The sequence below is a fragment of the Rana temporaria genome, chromosome 4, assembly GCF_905171775.1.
Source record: "Rana temporaria chromosome 4, aRanTem1.1, whole genome shotgun sequence".
Classification (NCBI taxonomy): domain Eukaryota; kingdom Metazoa; phylum Chordata; class Amphibia; order Anura; family Ranidae; genus Rana; species Rana temporaria.
The window spans coordinates 146757971-146778543 of record NC_053492.1 but is presented as its reverse complement, the minus strand read 5'-3'; the positions used below and the strand labels follow the sequence as shown (position 1 = coordinate 146778543).

The 20573-nt window shown below is 42.8% G+C and overlaps 1 protein-coding gene across 2 annotated transcripts in view; it reads right to left on the bottom strand.

Annotated features, from left to right (window-relative positions):
• Positions 1 to 20573, bottom strand: part of RNF13 (ring finger protein 13) — a 120336-nt gene that overhangs the window by 19590 nt on the left and 80173 nt on the right. For both annotated transcript variants that reach the window (XM_040349147.1, XM_040349146.1), the window contains 3 exons: positions 4351 to 4438; positions 2192 to 2282; positions 717 to 822 (listed from right to left, as the gene is read on the bottom strand). In XM_040349147.1, coding sequence (XP_040205081.1) covers positions 717 to 822; positions 2192 to 2282; positions 4351 to 4438 — 285 coding nt within the window. The remainder of the gene's footprint in view (positions 1 to 716; positions 823 to 2191; positions 2283 to 4350; positions 4439 to 20573) is intronic.

Below are 20573 nucleotides of genomic sequence, written 5' to 3'. Positions count from 1 at the left end.
CATGGAGACAGGACAGCCATTGAGTGTGACATCCACTTTAATCGCAGGAGTACTCCCAGCTATTTGAAACAGTCCAACATGCTGGACACAGGTCTCCACATCAGAGCTGAAACCGTTATTGTCCACATCTACACGGAATGTCTGTTTACGTCTATCTTTTGTGGTAGTGTTCGGGGAGCGAGAGCTGCGGCAAAAACGCCCAATATGACCAGTCTTTCCACAGCGAAAACAAACGACATCCTTGAACTTGCAAGCAGGTGCACTTTGAGTAGTGTTACCACAACAGTAGCAAGTCGGGGTCCCAGAGACAGAAGAATTAGGGTGGGGAGGTTTAAGCTGAGTGGCAGGGGATGGGCGTCTCGAGCGTTGAGTGATAGCAGTGTGGAATATTTCCTCACCCTGGCTTGCAGGATTTGTAGGTGGTGCCTTCAGTAGGGTGGCGTCCCGTGTTGTCAACTCCATGACCGTAGCAAGGTCAGTGGCTTTCGTCCGAGTCAAGTCGGGTTCTGTGAGTAAACGTTTCTGTATGGCTGGGTCGCAGAGTCCCATGATGAACATGTCACGGAGAGCCGTCTGCAGGTAGTCTCCAAACTGACAAGTGGCAGCTAGTTTACGTAAAGCAATGATATATGACTTTATATCCTCCCCGGCCCGCTGCCTCCTGATTACATAATGCAAAAGGTTATCCTTATTAACAAACAGCAACGGATACCTACCATAAAAATGACAATGAGCACCAGACAAATCCCGACTATGATTAGGAATGGTATCAAGTAGTATTCCAGTGGCATGGCAGCTTCAGGAACTAACAAAAGATGGGCTCTGCACAAAAGGCAAAAACAAAAATGTATTAATTTACAGTCCACAGAGAACAAAGCAGAAAAGTAAAAATTCAGCTCTCTTGTAAATACAGAAACAGCGTGTCCATTCTGCCACATAAAATAGTAGATCCACACAAGTGTCAAATACATGGGTGGTTTGGCACTATATTACATTCTAAATATGGGTGTAACATGTAAAGTGTAACATAGTAAGGCAGGTTAGGGAAGCCTTTTACTCTGTAAACTGGCCATGGCCAGTTACACTGTAGGAGACGAATACCTAATGAGCAAACATTGCTGATCTTTGGTACCAGGAATTAGAATGAGACTAGTGCTGCTATATTGAAAGCAAAGGAACATGTCAGCCAAGGATAGGGAGACATCAACCAGTGGGAAGGAACAATTGTGTGTGGCCATTTTTTATTGTGCTATGGGGAGAAAGGCAGAGCCCCCATGGTCAGATGGAGGGGTTATGTCAGCCAGGAGGAAGAAACAGTGGTATGCAGCAAGATCCTAGAAGGCATAGCAACTGAAACTGGTTACCACTTAGTCCTAAAGTGGCATCATTGCATTTGTTAGATGCTGCTGGAGGGGGCAGAGTGGGGGAGATGGAGAAGACCGCATCTATAACATTGTGAGTTTTTTCCTGGGTCAATGTTAATAACACCGGACTCTGACAGGCATGCTCACACCAAAGGCTGCGGTAACAGAGTTCTTTTTCAAATCCACAAAGGGAATGCCCATGAACTGGGCTTCATGCAGGGGAGATGACAGGCAGTAATAACACTCAGAATGATGTGAATGACTGAAGAATTGTTACTTTGTACAAATATTTATACATGAATCAATAGACTTGCAGTTACATTTTTATTACTGATGAGACTTTTTTTTAAGAATTAACGATTTGAAAGTAGTGCCAAGAAGGAGCATGGTCTTGGAGCAGCTTACCACTTTGAAGAACACCATAGCTCTGAACTCCAGGTTCACCAAAATCAAGCATCAGAGTGGCTTCAAGCCCATGGTACTGTATGTATGGTAGATCTGATGTATATATGGTACTGTATGATAGGACTGATTTATGCACAAACTATACATTGTAATTGGCATTATGTGTGTAAAAAAGGCCTGTTTTCTTAAAGCAAGAGAAAAACAAAAAAAAATATTTTTTATGATGCCCACTCAAAAAAGCAACTGCTGAGCTTTTACTTTTAATCTACAAATATGGAAACTGCTTGAGCCTACAGAGTTGTTTTTCTGTAATACAGATAAGGATAAACAGATGACCAGCAACACAATGGTTACAGCAGTGCTGTGGATGTCATAGGAAAATAGAAATTAATGAAGGGAAAAAGCAAGTGAAATTTACTAACCCTTTATCCCAGGTAAATCCTTCCTGTAATATTCGTGCCGAAGACTCTCCAATAAACACTGATGGAATGTCAATTTTCTTCTGAATGTCAACTGAAACAAGAACATCCAGCAATTAATCACACATGTCACATGTACTTGTGCCTTGTGACAATTATGAGGAAACATCTTCTTAAGATGCTTAAAAGTATTAATTCATTATGTGCCCAACAGACAAAAAGTATTTGCACGGATCTCCATTTCCATAATAACTTACTGAATTGAACCACTCCATCACAGTCAAATAAACAAAATTTGGGTTTTGAGGAGATTCAATTTAGGGCTCATTGCACATGGGCGGTTTGGTTAATTTTTTTGGTGCCCGGGAAGCACAGGTATAGTGCATTGATGACCAGTGTCCCCAAGTCAGAATGCAAAGGGAAATCCATAATTGGTGGGCTGTTATCAGAACAAAAAGCTAATCTTCCAAAAGGGGCAGCTGTTCCAAGGATTCCCCTCATTTTGGGATAAGGCTAAATAAATACAAGCTTTCCTAAAAATACTGCTTCCCCCCTCCTCCTACATATTCTGCATAGCCTGTATTAAAAAAAGCGGTGTAAATATTTTTATTAATCCACCTGGCAACATGATCTAGAAGCTCCCACACCTCTGTTTGAGACAGCGGCTACTGCAGGGGAAAGGGGAGAACACCAACAATGGAAGTAGGGGTGCAATGGGTGACAGGGGTGTTCTGGGAATTCACAGTTATTATCAAGCAGTCCCTTACACAGGGGGACTGCAGCTGCAGGATCACGACACCGCACTTTAGCAGATTACAAAAGGCATTTGCACAGATTTTGTTTTCATGCAGGCTCTGCATAGGAGGCTCTAGGTAGGAAGAGGAGCCACATTTTATAGAAGGACAGTAAAATGGCCATTTGTTCAGAAAGTTTGGAGACCCCTGTTCTAGTGCATAGCAAGGCCTGCAGCATTCCTCCTGCTGGGCCCTGGTTCCTGTCTCCTCTAAGGCCCCTTTCACACCGGTCACGTGTACAGGGCTTAAAAGCTAGACTTTAGCTGTTGGAGCAGAAAGGGGCCATGGCTCAGCAGAAGTATGAGGTCTTGCACTGCCGGATTTTTGGAGTGAGGGTCCTTATGGCTAGCTATGTTGCCTGTTGCAAATTTGTAACCATTCTTATTGGTGTGTGCATTTACACAGGGAGACAAGGACTTCACAAAACCTACATTTTTGAAAATGTTGAGAATTAAAAATTCAAACACATGGAGTCGTAACCAAAAAGGGCACCAATCAGATTTTACAATTTTTGGGGGGAAAAAATAAAACAAGAATTAGCCTGGTTACTGTGGGATACAAAATGCAATTGTGTGCATTTTTTCTTCTATTCAGTTTGAATGGACACGCCCTATAGCTTCTTATGATAAAAGGTGATAGATATAATTTAAAGTGTATCTATAGCCCAAACTTTCTTTTTTTCATGGATAGAGTAGGGAAGGTTTAGAATGAGGGTTGGCAACAGGTTGATGATGGCCATGTTGAGGTATTGAAGGTTTTGAAAGAATTTACTGGGACCTGGTCCCCCTAAAGTTGAAAATCGCTGTTCTAAGGCCTCGTACACACGACAGAGTTTCTCGGCAGAATACGGCGAGAAACTCGGTCAGAGCCTGATTCTGCCGAGAAACTCTGTCGTGTGTACACGTTCGGCCCGATGGAGCCGCCGAGGAACTCGTCGAGAAAATAGAGAACATGTTCTCTATTTTCTCGTTGTTCTATGGGAGCTCTCGGCCCGCCGAGCTCCTCGGCGGCTTCAGGGCTGAACTCGCCGAGGAACTCGACGTGTTTGGCACGTCGAGTTCCTCGGCCGTGTGTACGAGGCCTGAGTCTTTAAGGAGTTTGAAAAGAAATCTAGAAAACCAGCTACTCCGATAGTCTTTTGCAATATCAAAAGTATTGTTTGATTTACTCTTGCCATACTCCATAACAGCATATTTGACTGTTGTAATACATTTTATTGAAATTTTAATAACATTTTCATGATAAAAAATATAGAGCTAAGGCAATCTACACTGCAAACACTCATCTTGTGTCCAGAATTGAAGAATTTTTTTATTTGCAAACGAGTCATATTTCAGAAGCAGAGGAAAATGCATTTGGCATACGTACCTTCATTGGACCCCATGCTGATGAGTTCATCGGAGTCCACATTGTAAACAATAGCAGCCTTGTATCCAGCTCTCTGAGCATTCAACACCTATACAGAGACACAGCACGTTAACTTACAAATCTCACACTTGTAAGTGAGAATAATTCTGGCTGGCGTTGTCACAACATTCTCAGCTGTAATATAGAAAAATTATCTGTCCCCACAAAATGCTATTCAATAAGCACATGCAAACACAATCAAAGTAATTCATTTAATCACATACATGTCCACTTATAGACACTTTACTTCTTTATCATTACTTGGCAATACTGACACAGCATTCTGGGGATTATACTGAAGGCTGCTGGTGCAGAGATGGTGCAGTGGAGATTCAGACTGTAGATAAAGCTTAGGCTGCAGTTTTAGGGATGACACAGCAGAGGCTCAGACTGTGGAAACTGCAAGTGCTGAAAAAGTCCACAGGGGGCGCAGCAGCAGAGGCTCAGACTGTGGAAACTGCAAGTGCTGAAAAAGTCCACAGGGGGCGCAGCAGCTGAAGCCATGGGTGCTGCAGAGACTGTGAGAGCAGCAGAGATGTCAACTGAGGCAGATACAGTGAGGTCCATGGATGTAAATTGGCTGCTAGAGAGATGCAACAGACTGTATGTCAGCTGAGGTGCAGAAATGACTTCAGGTGTAGCTGAAGTGCAGCAGAGGTTGCAAGAGCAGTGGGGATGCAGCAGAGCCTGAGGATGTGCAGAAATGCAGCCAAGTCTGCTGAGACTACGGGTGCCGAGAAGCTGGGCTGTGGGTGCTGCAGTTGTCGGGCAGTGATACAGGGGCAAGAAGCTTTGGTAGCTCATAGTGACAATTTGGACTCCAAGCTTGAGCTGTGAAAGTGTGCTTTGCTCTAGTTCAAATGAAGGATTCAGTCACGTTCTGTGTCATGCAACACTTTGTGTGACGAAGATAAGCAAGTGTCTGTGGGAGATAGAAGAGGAGGGGTCTCACCCACTAAGCCTGGTTTCAGGGAATAGGCAATACATTTCCATACCAGTTAAGGCAAAAACATATGATGCCAAGGTTCAGGAGCATTCTTACAGGCTGTAGTCCAATCCAACAGGTACCACATTGGCTTTGGGAGATCTTTAAATCCAACATTTAAACCTTGTATTCCTGAGGAGAAGCTCCTAGAGGGGAACTGAAACAACCAGAGTATAATGAGAAGATCTGTTGAGACAAGCGGCTTTAGAAGAGGGGCATGAAAGCAACTGGGGATGCAAAGATGAGAAGGAAGAAATAACTTAAAAAAAAAAAACAGAACTGATCTTGTCCAGGATTTCAAGAGAACTAATATAATGTGGAGAAAATGTGGCCGAAGGGTATCTTGAGGTGAAAGATTTGTTGAGCCACACTTTACATCTAGGCTGGAGAACAGGAACTTTGTTGCTCTGGTGGTCAGTAAATCTTTTGAATTTGGAAGCAGATTTAAGGTGAACAAGACCCCAGGGTTCTTACCATAGACTACAGAAATGGCGATTCCCTGGAGCTAGAATGAGATTCTTTTGAGCAAACTTGGACCAAGGCAGGAGGGAGACCCAGGCAATATGATAGACCGAGCCATAATGGAGATATTATTTCAGGGTTTGGTTTGCTCTGTTTTACCATTTGTTCGAGGATGGCAAGTGGATGAGAATTGCTGAGAATTGTCCATTCAGAGCTTTCTCCAATACCGGAAAGTGAATGGGACTACCTTGCCCAAGACAATAAAAGTTAGAATGGTGTGCAGTCCAAAAATGTCCTGGATAAACATTTTGGACTGCATCAGAAGGAAGACTGGAGACAAACCAAATAACCATTTATTCATTCAGAGGGTAGAAGATCTATGATAAATCCATGAGCTGATGATCCCTGGGTTTCATGGAAACTGGCATTAAAGGGCCTGCAGGTGCATGAGAACAGATTTTAGTCAGGATACAGGTGATACAAACCGCTACAAAGTCATAAATGTCTCTCTGCACTTCTGGCCAGCAATAGGTAGAAAAGAGAATATACTATGGAACCCAGGATGACCTCCCAATTTGAAACTGTGGGCCCAATGGAGAATCTTGGTCCTAAGATTTAGGGTTACTAGGGTTTTGCCTGGAGGGATGAGGGTTTTTGTGACAGAGGTCGGAGGCAGAATCTGAACGGGGGGAATAATGGGGCTCTGGTTCAGAGGAAGTCTGTCATAGGGGTCAAAGTAGTGAGCAAGCAGGTTTGTATGCAAGTATGTAATTACAAAGTTAAAGCGGGGGTTCACCCTATAAACAAGAAAAACATTTTTTTTTTTCTTCTAGCATAAAATCAGGCATTGTAGCGCGAGCTACAGTATGCCTGTCTCAAATTTTTTATCCCCGTACTCACTGTGTAATCGTACATAGACGATTCCGACTGCCCACGGGGAATGGGCGTTCCAATCCAGACGGAAGGTGATTGACGGCCGGCTCTGGCGCGTCACGCTTCTCCGGAAATAGCCGAAATAGGCTTGGCTCTTCACGGCGCCTGCGCATAGCCTGTGCGCAGGCGCCGTGAAGAGCCGAGACCTACTCCGGCTGTCTTCGGGGAGCGTGACGTGCCAGAGCCGGCCGTGATTCCGCGGGAGTCGGAATCTACAGTTGTGTTCAAAATTATTCAACCCCCCACTGAAATTGATTGTTTTGGCCAGTTTGACATTGATTTTGATCATTCAGTCATCCTGCTTACAATTAAATCAAAGAGGCACGTGTAGGTCAGATAAATATAACATAACATTTATAATAAAATAACCACAAATGTCTTTTCTGTGCTTACATCATTATCAGTTTTATTCAACCCCCAAGTGACATTCAATCTTAGTACTTAGTACAACATCCTTTTACAGTTAGAACAGCTTTTAAACTTGAAGCATAGCTTGAGACAAGTGTCTTGCAGCGATCTACGGGTATCTTCGCCCGTTCATCATGGGCAAAAGCCTCCAGTTCAGTCACATTCTTAGGCTTGCGCACTGCAACTGCTTTCTTTAAGTCCCACCAGAGGTTCTCAATCGGATTTAAGTCTGGTGACTGCGATGGCCACTCCAAAATGTTCCAGCCTTTAATCTGCAACCATGCTCTAGTGGACTTGGAGGTATGCTTGGGATCATTGTCCTGTTGAAAGGTCCAACGTCTCCCAAGCCTCAGGTTTGTGACGGACTGCATCACATTGTTATCCAATATCTCCTGGTACTGAAGAGAATTCATGGTACCTTGCACACGCTGAAGCTTCCCTGTACCTGCAGAAGCAAAACAGCCCCAAAGCATGATTGACCCCCCGCCATGCTTCACAGTAGGCAAGGTGTTCTTTTCATCATAGGCCTTGTTCTTCCTCCTCCAAACATAGCGTTGATCCATGGGCCCAAACAGTTTCATCAGTCCACAGAACACAATCCCAAAACTTCTGTGGTTTGTCCACATGACTTTTGGCATACTGCAGTCGACTCTTCTTATTCTTTAGAGACAGCAAGGGGGTGCGCCTGGGAGTTCTGGCATGGAGGCCTTCATTACGCAGTGTGCGCCGTATTGTCTGAGCAGAAACTTCAGTACCCACATCTGACAAATATTTTCTCAGTTCCTCAGCAGTCACACGGGGACTTTTCTCCACTCTACGCTTCAGGTAGCGCACAGCAGTCGAAGTCAGCATCTTCTTTCTGCCACGACCAGGTAGCGTTTCAACAGTGCCCTTTGCCTTGAATTTGTGAATGATGCTTCCTATGGTGTCTTTTGGTATGTTTAACATCTTTGCAATCTTCTTATAGCCATTGCCCTTCCTGTGAAGAGTAATCACCTCTTCTCTTGTCTTCCTGGACCATTCCCTTGACCTCACCATGTTTGTAACCACACCAGTAAATGTCTAGAAGGAGCTGAGTATCACAGTCATTTTAAAGCTGCCTAATTAATGCTTATTAGGCTTTATTGCTGCTCCCTGACATCCACAGGTGTTTTCAATACCTGATTGAAATTGAACTTCAATGAACCTCTGTTCCTCAGAGTGGTAGTCTTTAAGGGGTTGAATAATTGTGTAAATGAAGAATTCACAAAATAAATATTTACTACTGTATTACAAAACCGATTGATGTCATTTTAGTTGCATATGCTTCTTTAAGAAGTCCTTGTAGGATTTCATTCTGAATACAATTACAAATGTACACTAAATTCCCTAAAACCCTTTACAGCATTGGGGGGTTGAATAATTTTGAACACAACTGTATAATGTACCAGTACACTGAGTACGGGGATAAAAAATTCGAGACAGGCTCGCGCTACAATGCCTGATTTTATGGTACAATGTTGACACTGAGGGTGAACTACCGCTTTAAAGGATAAGTTCACCTTAAGTAAAATACATGCACATGATTTTGCAGGTAAAATAAATAAATGTGCATTTATTAATTTTGTTTACACTGGAGCCTGCAAAGCATCGCACCTGCCATCAGTGGATCACCAGTGTCATTTCAGGCTCCTGCAGACACTGACAAGAGCTCTCTGCTCTTACCTCTGTATAGGCAGTTAATGAGCTGCAGGAAGTGTCTCTGATAGGCTGATAAGTGCTCTGCGGTTCATTGAGAGCTACAAGTTGTCAGCCATGGTGGAAGACAGGACTTGTGGAAGACAGAGTATCTACAGCTAAGAAGGAGTCTGCATATGTAAACTTGGAGTGCTGATTAGGGAAATTCTGGGGCTGCAGTTCAAAATGGATTCCACAATGTACAATGAAGTCCTAGTGGCCCTTAGGATTCTCAGAGTAATGAGGAGGTGGTGAAAGATGCAAAGTTGAGAAGGAACTTGGTTGAGTTTGTAACTGCAGAGGGCATAAAGGTGTTCTAGAGGTGGTCAGTACACCCATTGAGGCTTGCAGAGGGTCTGCAGCACTTTCAGCTAGCTGGACAAGTCTTCTAGTGTATTAGTTGTAGGCAGGGGCACCAGGGAAGGGTTCATAATAAGCTCAAGCATTTTGTCTCAATCCAAGATAAAAGGCCCTGCTTTTTGGTGCAGCTTCTTTCCAAGAGAATAGAGTTTAAGAGGTAGCTGGTGTTCTGCCAGGGACACTTTTACAGGAGTTTGGCCTTAGTTGCAGGCTACACCTCAAGTCATTTAACAGGTACTCGTATACACAAAAGAGGGTAGGTGCTAGGGCTAGGCATTAAGGAATTGGAAGGTGAGAGAGACCAGGGACAACTGGAAGCAGAGATTATTCTGGAGGCTGCAAATGTACGCATAGTGCAGCAGCGGCTCAGACTGTGGATGTCATGGAGTCGCATTTGCTGAGATGCCACAGGTATGCAGCAGAAGCCACAGGAGCAGCAAAGTTGTGGGTGCTTCATAGGCCGGTGACAGCAGGGGTGCCTGCGAATGCAGTGAAGATCCAGCTGAGACTGCAGAGACTGCAAACCCTGAGAAGCTAGGCTGAGGGTGCTGCAGCTGTCAAAACCGATATAGAAACAAAAACCTTTGGTAGCTCAGGGGAGCAATTTGGACAGTGACTGCACAACTTGCCCGAGTTCATATAGAGGATAGAGTCAACATGGCTTATGCAAACCTGTCAGTGAGTATCCAGCTACTAGTCTACAGTAGGGATTGAAAGTTTGGGCACCTCAGGTAAAAATTTGTATTAATGTGCATAACGAAGCCAAGGAAAGATGGAAAAATCTCCAAAAGGCATCAAATTTACACTTTCAAAATTACAGAAAACAAAAACATGGCATCTGCAAAAGTTTGGGCACCCTGCAGAATTTATAGCATGCACTGCCCCCTTTGCTAAGCTGAGACCTGCCAGTGTCATGGATTGTTCTCAATCATCGTCTGGGAAGACCAGGTGATGTCAATCTCAAAGGTTTTAAATGCCCAAACTCATCTGACCTTGCCCCAACAATCAGCACCATGGGTTCTTCTAAGCAGTTGTCTAGAAAACTGAAAGTGAAAATAGTTGACGCTCACAAAGCTGGAGAAGGCTATAAGAAGATAGCAAAGCGTTTTCAGATGTCAATATCCTCTGTTCGAAATGTAATTAAGAAATGGCAGTCATCAGGAACAGTGGAAGTTAAAGCAAGATCTGGAAGACCAAGAAAAATATCAGACAGAACAGCTCGCAGGATTGTGAGAAAAGCAATTCAAAACCCACGTTTGACTGCACGATCCCTCCAGAAAGATCTGGCAGACACTGGAGTTGTGGTACACTATTCCACTATAAAGAGATACTTGTACAAATATGGTCTTCATGGAAGAGTCATCAGATGAAAACCTCTTCTACGTCCTCACCACAAAAATCAGCGTTTGAACTTTGCAAATGAACATATAGACAAGCCTGATGCTTTTTGGAAACAAGTTATGTGGACCGATGAGGTTAAAATAGAACTTTTTGGCCGGAATGAGCAAAGGTACGTTTGGAGAAGAAAGGGCACAGAATTTAATGAAAAGAACCTCTGTCCAACTGTTAAGCATGGGGGTGGATCAATCATGCTTTGGGGTTGTATTGCAGCCAGTGGCACAGGGAACATTTCACAAGTAAAAGGAAAAATGGATTCAATAAAATTTCAGCAAATTTTGCATGGTAACTTGATGCCATCTGTGAAAAAGCTGAAGTTAAAGAGAGGATGGCTTCTACAAATGGATAATGATCCTAAACACACCTCAAAATCCACGGGGGATTACATCAAGAGGCGTAAACTGAAGGTTTTGCCATGGCCTTCACAATCTCCTGACCTCAACATAATTGAAAATCTATGGATAGACCTTAAAAGAGCAGTGCGTGACAGACAGCCCATAAATCTCAAAGAACTGGAGGAATTGTGTAAGGAAGAATGGGCAAAGATACCTCAAACAAGAATTGAAAGACTCTTGGCTGGCTACAAAAAGCATTTACAAGCCGTGATACTTGCCAAAGGGGGCAGTACAAGATATTAACTCTGCAGGGTGCCCAAACTTTTGCAGACGCCATGTTTTTGTTTTCTGTAATTTTGAAAGTGTAAATGATGGAAATAAAATCTAACTTTTTTTGACATATTATAAGAATGTCTAATCTGTAATTTGATGCATTTTGGAGATTTTTCCATCTTTCCTTGGCTTCGTTATGCACATGAATACAATTTTTTACCTGGGGTGCCCAAACTTTCAATCCCCACTGTATGTGTTTTGCTCTCTTCTCTGTAGAACTAATTTATTGCATAAATAGTCTTGCATATCTGACATAATCATACAGTGGTGCAGTAACTAATAAATTAAGCAAGTAAAAAACAACATATGCTCACCAAAGTTTGTAGAAGCATGTTGTATTTGTTTCTTGCATAGGCTGCGCTAGCTCTTTGCATAGAAAAATCAATAAAAAATAATGTGACCGGGGTGCCCAAACCTTTGCATATGCCTGTACACTGTTATAGAAGGCATATTTGCAACACATACATGGAGTGCAGAATTATTAGGCAAATTAGTATTTTGACCACATCATCCTCTTTATGCATGTTGTCTTACTCCAAGCTGTATAGGGTCGAAAGCCTACTACCAATTAAGCATATTAGGTGATGTGCATCTCTGTAATGAGAAGGTGTGTGGTCTAATGACATCAACACCCTATATCAGGTGTGCATAATTATTAGTCAACTTCCTTTCCTTTGGCAAAATGGGTCAAAAGAAGGACTTGACAGGCTCAGAAAAGTCAAAAATAGTGAGATATCTTGCAGAGGGATGCAGCACTCTTAAAATTGCAAAGCTTCTGAAGTGTGATCATCGAACAATCAAGCGTTTCATTCAAAATAGTCAACAGGGTCGCAAGAAGCGTGTGGAAAAACCAAGGCGCAAAATAACTGCCCATGAACTGAGAAAAGTCAAGCGTGCAGCTGCCAAGTTGCCACTTGCCACCAGTTTGGCCATATTTCAGAGCTGCAACATCACTGGAGTGCCCAAAAGCACAAGGTGTGCAATACTCAGAGACATGGCCAAGGTAAGAAAGGCTGAAAGACGACCACCACTGAACAAGACACACAAGCTGCAACGTCAAGACTGGGCCAAGAAATATCTCAAGACTGATTTTTCTAAGGTTTTATGGACTGATGAAATGAGAGTGAGTCTTGATGGGCCAGATGGATGGGCCGTGGCTGGATTGGTAAAGGGCAGAGAGCACTAGTCCGACTCAGACGCCAGCAAGGTGGAGGTGGAGTACTGGTTTGGGCTGGTATCATCAAAGATGAGCTTGTGGGGCCTTTTCGGATTGAGGATGGAGTCAAGCTCAACTCCCAGTCCTACTGCCAGTTTCTGGAAGAGACCTTCTTCAAGCAGTGGTACAGGAAGAAGTCTGCATCCTTCAAGAAAAACATGATTTTCATGCAGGACAATGCTCCATCACACGCGTCCAAGTACTCCACAGCGTGGCTGGCAAGAAAGGGTATAAAAGAAGAAAAACTAATGACATGGCCTCCTTGTTCACCTGATCTGAACCCCATTGAGAACCTGTGGTCCATCATCAAATGTGAGATTTACAAGGAGGGAAAACAGTACACCTCTCTGAACAGTGTCTGGGAGGCTGTGGTTGCTGCTGCACGCAATGTTGATGGTGAACAGATCAAAACACTGACAGAATCCATGGATGGCAGGCTTTTGAGTGTCCTTGCAAAGAAAGGTGGCTATATTGGTCACTGATTTGTTTTTGTTTTGTTTTTGAATGTCAGAAATGTATATTTGTGAATGTTGAGATGTTATATTGGTTTCACTGGTAAAAATAAATAATTGAAATGGGTATATATTTTTTTTTGTTAAGTTGCCTAATAATTATGCACAGTAATAGTCACCTGCACACACAGATATCCCCCTAAAATAGCTAAAACTAAAAACAAACTAAAAACTACTTCCAAAAATATTCAGCTTTGATATTAATGAGTTTTTTGGGTTCATTGAGAACATGGTTGTTGTTCAATAATAAAATTAATCCTCAAAAATACAACTTGCCTAATAATTCTGCACTCCCTGTATTCTTTCAGTGCAAGCAGATCTGCCTTTGTATGGAGTCCTAAACACAGTGAGGAAGTTCCTACGTAGTCACAATGAGCTCATTTAGTAACCATAACTCCTGCTAGAGTTAGACACGCGACAGCTTCTGCTCTGTATTTTATATACATTTTGCTGGCATATATGTATGAACAGGATCCAATTCAATTGGAAAGGGCAAAGATTTTAACCTAAAACGGTGCTTTTTTTGTTTAATATACTTCAATGGAGAAGCTGCAGAAAAGCATGTAATGTGTTTTTGCGGCAATTTGTGTTTTGAAATCTGCCCAACAAATTGGCCCCAAAAAAATGTAAATTTTTTTTTTTTTTACGGCTATTAGCCGATTAATCGAAACAATAATCGGCCAACTAATCAATTATGAAAATAATTGTCAGTTGCAACCCTACAAAGTATCCCACTTACAATACACCAAACAGCACAGAGACAAACCTGAAACCTTCGGTCACAAAGTCATTTGGAGCAATGAGACCAAAATTGAGCTTTTTGGCCACAACCACAAACACTACATTTGGAGGAGTCAACAAGGCCTATAATTAAAAAGGTGCACCATTCCTACTGTGAAACACGAAGGTGGATCTCTGATGTTTTGGGGATGTAGTGAGTAGCACTCTCGCCTAGCAGTAAAAAGGGTTGCTGGTTCGAATCCCAACCACGACACTACCTGCCTGGAGTTTGCATGATCTCCCTGTGCCATGCAGTATGTTATCAAAAAATACTGGAGGAATATTTGCATTCATCAGCCAGGAAGCTGCGCATGGGATGTACTTGGACATTCCAACATGACAATGATCCAAAACACAAGGCCAAGTTGACTTGTCACTGGCTACAGCAGAATGAAGTGAAGGTTCTGCAGTGGCCATCTCTGTCTCCTGACCTCAATGTCATTGAGCCACTTGTCATGCAAGACAGCCCAAGAATTTACAGTAACTGGAGGCTTTTTGCCAAGAGGAATGGGCAGCTTTACCATCTGAGACGATAAAGAGCCTTATCCACAAATACCACAAAAGACTTCAAGCTGTCATGTTAAAGGGGGAAATACAAAGTATTAAGAACTGGGGGTATGTAAAAACTTTTGATCAGGGTCATTTGGGTAGTTTCTGTTGCGATTAGGATTTAAAAAGAGTAAACACAGTTGATTGATAATAAATGGCTTCAGCCAAACACTAACCATGAGTGGGAGAAAAGATTTTATGTTATCATTCATATTCTCTGAAAAATGGCCAAGAAATCATAAATTCTGCCAGGGTATGTAAACTTATGAGCACAACTGTAGTAGAATATATATATATATATATATATATATATATATAGTAGGGCTGAAACGATTAATCGATATTATCGATAATGAAAATCGTTTTCAACGAATTTCATTATCGTTTAGTTGGTCCGCACCTTGCTTCCTTTCTGTCCCTCCAAAAAATCCTCCTTTCCTGTGTCGCTGTCTTACAAGGCACTTCCGTGCCGTGTCCTGTGTATGCGATTGCGTAACAAAGCGCCGCCGTATGACGAGGCATGTCCACGCGGCACGTCTGCGCTGCCTCTCCACGCCTCTACTCTGACGTCAGCTCCCCACTGATCTCCTCAGCCCCGCCCGCTGCTGCCTCGAGGGAACAGAGGCAAGAAGCAACCGTGAGGAGAGCACGGAGCTGTGAAGGTAGAAAACAGTACAGTACTAGAAAAGTACCAGTCACAGTACAGTATTTGTATATGCATTTTGATGACCATTCCCCATACTCCCATCATTGGTGTTTCGGGGGTGGGTGGAATAGTAGTGCCCCATCATTGGTTTTCCTGGGAGGGGTAGGGGAATAGTGCCCCATCATTGGTGTTTCCGGGAGGAATAGTGCCCCATCATTTGGTGTTCCCAGGAGGAATAGTGCCCCATCATTTGGTGTTCCTGGGAGGAATAGTGCCCCATCATTTGGTGTTCCTGGGAGGAATAGTGCCCCATCATTTGGTGTTCCTGGGAGGAATAGTGCCCCAGCATTGGTGTTCCCGGGAGGAATACTAGTGCCCCATCATTGCCGTTTGAGTGCAACACTCAGGTTTTTTCATTATTACTGTTAAATAAACGAAAAAATTCCACATTACGTTTTTTAATGATTTTATTCGATTAATCGAAAAAATAAATCGGCCGATTAATCGATTATGAAATGTAACTTTTTCATTTTTATAGCACTTTTCGCTGGGAAAATGACAATGGTCCCAAAAATGTGTCAAGTGTCCAACGTGTCCGCCATAATGTTGCAGTCACAACAAAAAAAAAAATCACTGATCGCCGCCATTACTAGTAAAAAAAAATAAAAAAATAATAAAAAAATGCTATAAAACTATCCCCTAATTTGTAAACGTTATAACTTTTGTGCAAAGCAATCAAACGCTTATTGCGATTTTTTTTTACCAAAAATATGTAGAAGAATACGTATCGGCCTAAACTGAGAAAAAAAAAGTTTTTTTTATATATATATTTTTGGGGATATTTATTATAGCAAAAAGAAAAAAATATTGAATTTTTTTTCTAAATGGTCGCTCTATTTTTATGTATAGCGCAAAAAATTAAAACCACAGAGGTGATCAAATACCATCAAAAGAAAGCTCTATTTGTGGAAAAAATAGGGCATCAATTTTGTTTGGGAGCCACATCGCACGACCGCGCAATTGTCAGTTAAAGCGACGCAGTGCCGAATCGCAAAAAGGTCCTTTACCTGCATAATGGTCCGGGTCTTAAGTGGTTAAACTCTTTATATTACAAACAAACGTATCACAGGATACTTTCATGACACTTTGCTGATTGTATGTTGACTGCTTTTAAGTGGCAAATGTTTCTGTCTTAGGAGTCCTTTCGTGCTAGAGCAGAGGTAGGGAGGTCACTTCTCTAACTCATTCAAGTGTGTTTGTATTATCTGATCGCCTGCTACTCCAGTTTATTCACCATAAAGGATATTGAGACTGTTCACATTATTGCAGTAAATCAGCAAAATGTAAAGTTAACTGATATTGAATCCCCCTCCTCCGCTGCCAATGGTAATGACTTGCAATACTACTACACAGTTACTATAATGCAAACCTCTACTGGATAACACAGTTCTAAGCTAAAATACTGGTAGATAGTAGACGTCAAGAGGAGCCAAGCCACACCTTTTATTCTGTCAGCACAGGGGGAAATAACAGAAATACCCAATAACTGCATTATTGGTAGAGTTGGCAAGCCCCCACATTCCCTATTTAACAGCTCAAGGTGCCTGAGCAACCTATCTTCATGGTTCAGGAACATCTCCCATGTGACAATGCTCAGGTCTTGTGATGGCCAAGGTATTATTTGCGATATTTGAAAAGGAGCTTTTGGAGACTGCGGCAAAGATTATTGCAATATGAAAGGTAAGGTCTGGCACATGATGTCTTGTATTTGCCAAACAGCTTAGAATATTTTATCCACAGCAACACAAAACAAATTAATACTTTAAAAATAAAATGTGTACATGTATGTTGTCATTCCATTTCTATATCAATCACAATTGAGTGTGGACATTTACACGTAGAAAGGATGGAGGACCTTAACCAAACACACTTGAGTAAAATTTTACAAGTATGACTATTGCACTAACATTAAGATTAATTGGTATTCTTTCATTCAATACATTTGTATTCATTTTCAGTTCTAGAAAGAGTATTCACATACAGAATGTGCAAACATCAACAAAATGGTTGAAGTGTAAGATGCTTGGCATGGTATATGTGTCATAAAGAAACTGGAAGTAGCAGGCACGGGGTAGAGGGAAATAGAACTTTTGCTTCCAAACCCCAGTGATCCCTAGGAGTGGTAAATTAGGAGAGAAAGAAGGGTGAAAGAAAGAAGAGGCTGGGTGGGTGGGCGGTGTACAGTTTGTGAAGGGGGGGGGGGGGGAGTTATGTAGGTAGCAATGGAAAAACATTGTTCACAGATTCAGAATGAAAGGGAGAATGCAATTCAAGAACATCAAACCCAGTCCTTCCATAAAGGGATGGTCTGGGTTTTAAACGTGTGAGCAACAACCAGAAAGGCCACAGTAAATAAATGTGCAAGAAGTTTAAATTGGGTTATTGTACACACTCCATAATCAGCTGGCTTCATACTTACGTGTTTCGGTAATATACTACACAGCACACCTGCTTTGCACTGCACCACACAGTAAAGAACTGGTTGTGATATGCAACCTTGGAAAAAAAAACCTGCAGGGGTGCAATTTGCATCTGCAAAGCTAAATTTGTATATGCCCAGGTAGCCTGAAAGGTTACCCTGACCCAAAACTGACAGTTTATGTGGTTGCTCAATCGCTGAAACACTAGCTGGCTTCCTTTATTTCTCAAGGACTCTTTGTTGTGTGCTGGGAATTTAGTGTGTGTATTATACATAATCCAAACCGAGTAAAGACTAAAGCCTCGTACACACGGTTTGATTTTTGGAAGGGGATTGTCTGTTGACAGACTGTTGTCCTAAATTCTTACCATTAGTACGCTCCTTTTGACAATTGTTGTCCAATTTTCGGCCAACAAATGTTGGATGACAGGCTAGTAAATTTTCGGCGGACAGCGGCTCAACGTCCGCTTTTCATATGGTCAGTACACAAATTCGTCACCCAAAAGTACAAACACGCATGCTAGGAATCAGTGCTCACCAAACACAAAATTAGCAGAAAAGGCCCAAAGGGTGTCGCTCAAGAGCTGAAATTCCTCGTAGTACGTCACTACCTTCGTGTTTGTGGCACGACAATTGTGTACGGTTAGTATGCAAGACAAGATCCTGGCACACGCCCTTTTGCAAAAATCAGACGCTCGGTAGGCCAACAAGTCGTACCGTGTGTACGAGGCTTAAGCGTAGAATGCAAATAGAAGGCGGTTGGTTTTTTTTATGCAGTGGTGGCTGGAGCCCATCAGATCGGTTGATGCGACCGATTCTTAACAGCGTGCAACTCCCTTCTTAGAATATACACTGTATATATGCTATAAGAAATATAAAAGTATTAATAATAGGTTTATTTTTTTTTGTTTTTTTATCAATTAAAATGAAAAGTAAATAAACAAAAGAAAAATCAAATCAAAAATTTGGTGATACCACTCTTTGCCTTTAAAACAGCATAAATTCTTCAATTCTAAGTACACTTGCACACAATTTTTGAAGGAACTCGGCAGGTAGGTTGTTTCCATGATTATGCCATGATTAAGCACTAGCTTAGTGCGAAACGCGTCGGCTATCTACCTGTTCCTTTGTTGCACCTTGTGAAGTGATGTACTTGCTGTGTTTTCTTCTGATGACTCTTCCATGAAGACCATATTTGTACAAGTATCTCTTTATAGTGGAATAGTGTACCACAACTCCAGTGTCTGCCAGATCTTTCTGGAGGGATTGTGCAGTCAAACGTGGGTTTTGAATTGCTTTTCTCACAATCCTGCTAGTTGTTCTGTCTGATATTTTTCTTGGTCTTCCAGATCTTGCTTTAACTTCCACTGTTCCTGATGACTGCCATTTCTTAATTACATTCCGAACAGAGGATATTGACATCTGAAAACACTTTGCCATCTTCTTATAGCCTTCTCCAGCTTTGTGAGCGTCAACTATTTTCAGTTTCAGTTTTCTAGACAACTGCTTAGAAGAACACATGGTGCTAATTGTTGGGGCAAGGTCAGATGAGTCTGGGCTAGGGATGCACCGAAATGGAAATTTCAGAACCGAAACGAAACCGAAATAAAAAAAAAATTCAGTCCGAAACCGAAACCGAAAATGACTTTTCTTTGTTTTCCCCCTATTTCATTTTTTTTGGCACAGTGGCGATGTGTGTTGGCACAGTGGCTGCATGTGATGGCACAGTGGCTGCGTTTGATGGGCACAGTGGCTGCGTGTGTTGGCAGTGGCATAGTGGCTGCGTGGGATGGCACAGTGGCTGCGTGGGATGGCACAGTGGCTGCGTGTGATGGGCACAGTGGCTGCGTGTGATGGGCACAGTGGCTGCGTGTGATGGGCACAGTGGCTGCGTGTGATGGGCACACTGGCGGCAATTGATGGGGCAAACTGGCAGTGGCAATAATAATGGTTATAGTGGCTGCGTTTGATGGCACAGTGGCTGCGTTTGATGGCACAGTGGCTGCGTTTGATGGGCACAGTGGCGACGCATTTGATGGGCACAGTGGCTGCATTTGATGGGCACAGTGGCTGCATTTGATGGGCACAGTGGCGGCAATTGATGGGCACACTGGCGGCAATTGATGGGCACACTGGCGGCAATTGATGGGGCAAACTGGCAGTGGCAATAATTAATTGTTATAGTGGCTGCGTTTGATGGCACAGTGGCTGCGTTTGATGGCACAGTGGCTGCGTTTGATGGCACAGTGGCTGCGTTTGATGGCACAGTGGCTGCATGTGATAGCACAGTGGCTGCATGTGATAGCACAGTGGCTGCGTTTGATGGGCACATTGGCTGTATGTGATGGCACAGTGAGGCGGCAATTAATGTTTTTTTTGGTAGTCAGATAAGGCAAGCATGGCTCAATAACACACAAACGTTTTTTTAAAAAAAACGTTTGTGTTATTGAGCCATGCTTGCCTTATCTGACTACCAAAAAAAATATCAATTGCAGCCTCACTGTGCCACTGTGAAAAAATGGTAGATCATTTTTTTTTTTTATCTGGTCAGTTAACCACTTACCCCACAAGATCCGCCCCCCCCCCCCCCCCGGAACTAGCCATTTAACATGAACACAGTTTGTAAAACTTAATTTCTTATAGGTTGTGTGCTGTTTGCTTACTTTTTTAACTGAGTACACTGCAAGGTTCCTCGTAGGTTCACACTCACAGGCTCCGTCCGACACAGCTCCCTGCGCGCTCCAAAGCCTCCCTCGCCTCCAGGCCGTGACGTCACGCCGCTCACGCCGCTGGACTACACCAAGAGACTCCCCCATAGGGGGAGTCCAAAATGTAAGAAATAGGAGCTAGGAGGACACGGTGGAGCGCGATCGGCAGTCGGCACACAATTTGTACAGTGCCACTGCTCGCGCTATGTACAGGTCTGGCGGCCAAAGTGTGGATCTGCGTGTGCATAGGAACATTGCCCCCCTCTGGTAAAAAATGGTTTCACCCACAGCTTTATTATCGGCAATTTTGCTGTGTTTCGGCAGGGACCCAAAAAGGCCATTTTCGGCCGATATGTATCGGCCG